The sequence below is a fragment of the Limulus polyphemus genome, unplaced genomic scaffold (genome assembly GCF_000517525.1).
Source record: "Limulus polyphemus unplaced genomic scaffold, Limulus_polyphemus-2.1.2 Scaffold2249, whole genome shotgun sequence".
Lineage (NCBI taxonomy): Eukaryota > Metazoa > Arthropoda > Merostomata > Xiphosura > Limulidae > Limulus > Limulus polyphemus.
Window position 1 is genome coordinate 173,510 of NW_013667859.1, and position 4,039 is coordinate 177,548.

General features: G+C 34.8%; 1 protein-coding gene across 1 annotated transcript in view; it reads left to right on the forward strand.

The window, feature by feature from the left end:
* LOC106466404 (elongation of very long chain fatty acids protein AAEL008004-like) overlaps positions 1 to 3,760 on the forward strand; it is a 56,105-nt gene extending 52,345 nt beyond the window's left edge. The window contains exon 8 of the mRNA XM_013926691.2: positions 3,473 to 3,760. Coding sequence (XP_013782145.2) covers positions 3,473 to 3,760 — 288 coding nt within the window. The remainder of the gene's footprint in view (positions 1 to 3,472) is intronic.
* Positions 3,761 to 4,039: the final 279 nt, after the last annotated feature.

Sequence of the window (4,039 nt, forward strand, 5' to 3'; positions counted from 1 at the left end):
GCTCAACAGATTGCAGGCAACTGTGAAGCATGGTGGTTTCAGCGTGATGGTTTGGTGAGCTGTTTGGGTTGGTGGGAGATCGAGCTTAGTGGAATGCGTTGGCAACATCAATTTTGCGAAATACTGGAGGAAGGACTCTTGCCACTTTATTCCTCGGGTTTCGTGGACAAAAACACAACGTTGTTCCAGGAAGATGGAGCACCGTGTCACACTGCTAGAAACACCCAAAAGTGGCAGGAAGAAAATGGTATCCAGAAGTTACCCTGGCCGAGCCAATCTCCTGACATGAACCCCATCGAAAACCTCTGGGCCATACGCGACCGGCAAGTCAGGAAACAACCAAAAAAACCAACTTCGAAGAGCGATCTACTACAAGTTTTGAAGCAAGAGTGCGCGAAAATCCCACAATCTAAAATTGACGAGATGATTCTCACGATGCCCCAAAGTATCATCGAACTCCACGAAGCGAAAGGAAGATCTACTAGATATTAATTAAATTATAAATATATCAATTCATGTGAATATGACTGAAAAATTTCATTTTTTTTTCTGAAAAGGTGGTGTCTATTTACTTGTGACCACGCTGTGTAGTTGAAGGTTAGAAATGTGCTTGAAGACATAAACGGTAAAAAAATAATATGCGAGTTAGTGTTTTTAAACAGGGACAACATTTAGACATTTCTTTAGAATAGTGATCTCACTTTCCATTAGCTATAGGTCCTGAGATATTTTGACAAGAGAATTAGTTGGATGTCTGTCGAAGAACCCCTGGATTTCTGTTGTATACCTCCATTCCACATGAAGATAGATTCAAGGCCCTAAAACACTACCTTGACAGAAAATATACCCTAGACACACCTACTGAAACCCTGATTAGATTAGTTGAATTAGTTTGATCATTAAATGCCTTTTCTTTTGACAGTCAATTCTATAAACAAGTGAAGGGTGTAGCCATGAGAACCAAAATGGGTCCTTCCTACGCTGACCTCTTTGTTGGTTACATTGAAGATTACATATTTTGTTACTACACAGATACCCTCCATGCTCTATATTGTAGACATATTGATGATGTTTTCGGTACAGCTACATGCACTGATGATGAACTCAATCTTTTTGTTTAGTTCATTCACTCCTTTCATCCATCACTCCAATACATGTCTTCTGTTACTCATCAAACCATTTCATTTCTTGACAGAAATATTTTCGTGACTGATGATGGCAATCTTGCGACGTCTGTACATTACAAACACACATAGCTACTTACATTTTCACTCCAGTCATCCTCAATACGCCAAGAAAAATATTCCCAAATCACAACTCACCAGACTGCATAGACTCTTCCGCAACGACCAGGATTATAATAGCAAATCTGTCAACATGTTTCATTTGTTCGAAAAACGTAACTAACCTACTTCTCTTTCTTCATCACAATAAAGTTAATCTTTATACTAAAAATAAACGTTCTAATTTAGCTTTTCAGAAATTGCCTAGCTTAAATTATATCAGTAATCATAATACCAACACCTTAGACAATTCAAAACTTCCAACTAAACGCGTCCAACCTCGCTTCAACCAACGCATTCCTACTTCCACTGATCACAAACACATTCCCCTTACGCTTACGTTTCACCCATTCAACGCACAAATAACACGTATGTTTTGTAACTTCCACATCATAACACAGGACAAGACCATTTGTCACATGTTCCCTAATAAATCTCTAATTCCTTATAAGCGAGGCACTAACATTAAAGATTTACTCGTCCATAGTTAACTTCCGAACAACATACAACTATCATCTGCTACTTACGTTGGTACGCACAGTTGTTAGAGGAACAGATGCAACACTTACCCTTACATTAACCAAAAACATCTGTTAGAGGACCTAAATCAACGTTTTCCGTAAATAACCATTTCACCTGTATATCTATAAGTTTAATTTATTGTAATAACTGTAACCAAATCTACGTAGGAGAAATCAATAGAATGCTCGCTGAACGTGCACGAGAACACTTACGTAGCATCTTGTTTAAATATCAAGATAATCCTGTAGCTCGACACTTCAACAAAGCTGATCATTCTCTCGAGCACTTTAAAGTACTTGCCTTACGTCATGCCCCCCTCCAACACCAATCAAAGAACTACAATCGAAAAAGATATATTTTTTAAATTAGGTTGTTTAAGTCCATTGGGTACTAATGATGGTTCAGCTTTTTATAATTTTTTGAAATACCCTTCTTTTATTACCTTAAAATGTTTAAATTCTTTCTCTTCTTTTTCTCTATGCAAAGTTGTTCCATATTTCTAATAATTTGTAATAGTATTTTTTAATCACCAGCTTTATTATACTGTTTTTACTGTATTATTAAATTCTCGTAGTTCTATCTCGTGTTACATTCTATGTTCGTGTATTGTTTCATTTCAAAACGTTCCTGTTTCTGGCTTGAAAAAAGCATTTGCTCGAAACGTCGCTAAGTAAATAAATTACTACCATAGATTTTAAAGGTGATTTTTCTTTAAAAGTCTAATTTCTTTATTTTATTACCTTCGCATTTTTCTGCTTAGATATATATCTACATATATGTGATATAAGTGAATACAGACGCTTTAAATTGGATCTGAAAGAGTATATTTGTTTGTAATTGTTTCTGAAGGACTACATATTCACTTACATTTCACTGACTAATACTTGATGTGTAATTCAAACTTTTAAAAATTCCCGGAAAAGGTATTTATAAGTTCGTCATTTGTCTAAAGTCTTGAATGCTCTGATCGCTACTAAAGATCAAACAAGTTGTGCATAACAATAGTCTCAGTAGATTGTAAAGTTTGATGTAGGTTAATACAATAAAATAAAAACGCATTGATATCTGAGATGCATTTGCACGAGCTGAGGGACATTTCTGTCTATTTTTTGAAAATAATATAGTTATATCAGCCGGATCGATGTGCCCTGGTATTCGGCGGAAGGCCTCATCGACACTGGATATGGCAGATGTAGTGTGGTTGATATATTTTAACATGTTTTCCATAGGTTGCACTCAGGGCTCTTAGAATTGATATTAAATTTTAGTAGACATAGTATTTTATTTTTCTAAATAGTATAGGATGTATAGTGCATGCTCATTTTCTTTGTTCTGTAAACAAAATACTTTTGAATACACTTCACACGCTCCAGTGATTTCTCATTAACCTTGCATATATATTTCAAAATAAATCACTCTAAAAATTATCTGCTTTTTAAGGCATGTCACTGATATAGAAAATTACTTTACATTTGATCTTCGCAGGATTAAAATTATTACTTAAACTAAAGATATGAAATATTCACAATTTCGTTCTCATTTCTTTCTTTCTTTTTCGAATAACAAAAACAGAATAGAGTAAAGTATGAAAATAAATGTTGTTGAAAAAAAATCAAGATAACAAATTTAGTTGATTATTATTTCCTCTACTTTTTGTCTCATTTTAGGCCCAGTTTGTTGTAGCCTTTATTCACGGACTTCTTCCTCTTTACTTTGACTGTGATTTTCCTCCTGGCTTTGTCTACGTGATTATTGGAAACGCCGCTCTATTTTTGGTGATGTTTTCTAACTTCTACAGGAAGGCCTACCGAAAAAATAATACTGAGACAGTGAAAATGAACAGAGAATCTAATGGACATTATATTCGCAATGGATTGGAAAAGTATGAAATAGGTTCCAACGATTTTAACGAGAAAGGCAATATCTATAAGAGAAAAGGAAATGATTATTATTAAAAGTTGGGGTAGATAATACCATAAATAAGTAAATTTATCATTAGATGTCATGTAACCCAAAGTATTATAAACAGTTTAAAGGCAAAAACTGTGGTTCTTTCAAGGGCTCAAGACATTGGGGAGGTGAGAATTCAATTTCTGTTGTTTAGCTTAAGAGGTAACTAAAACCCACAGGAACTAAAGCAGCAGATATTTGGCACCTTTTGCCAGCATTTGTCTACCAACATCAAGGCTTAGGCTTGTTCAAACAAAAATTAAACATTTATGGACAATCCTTTG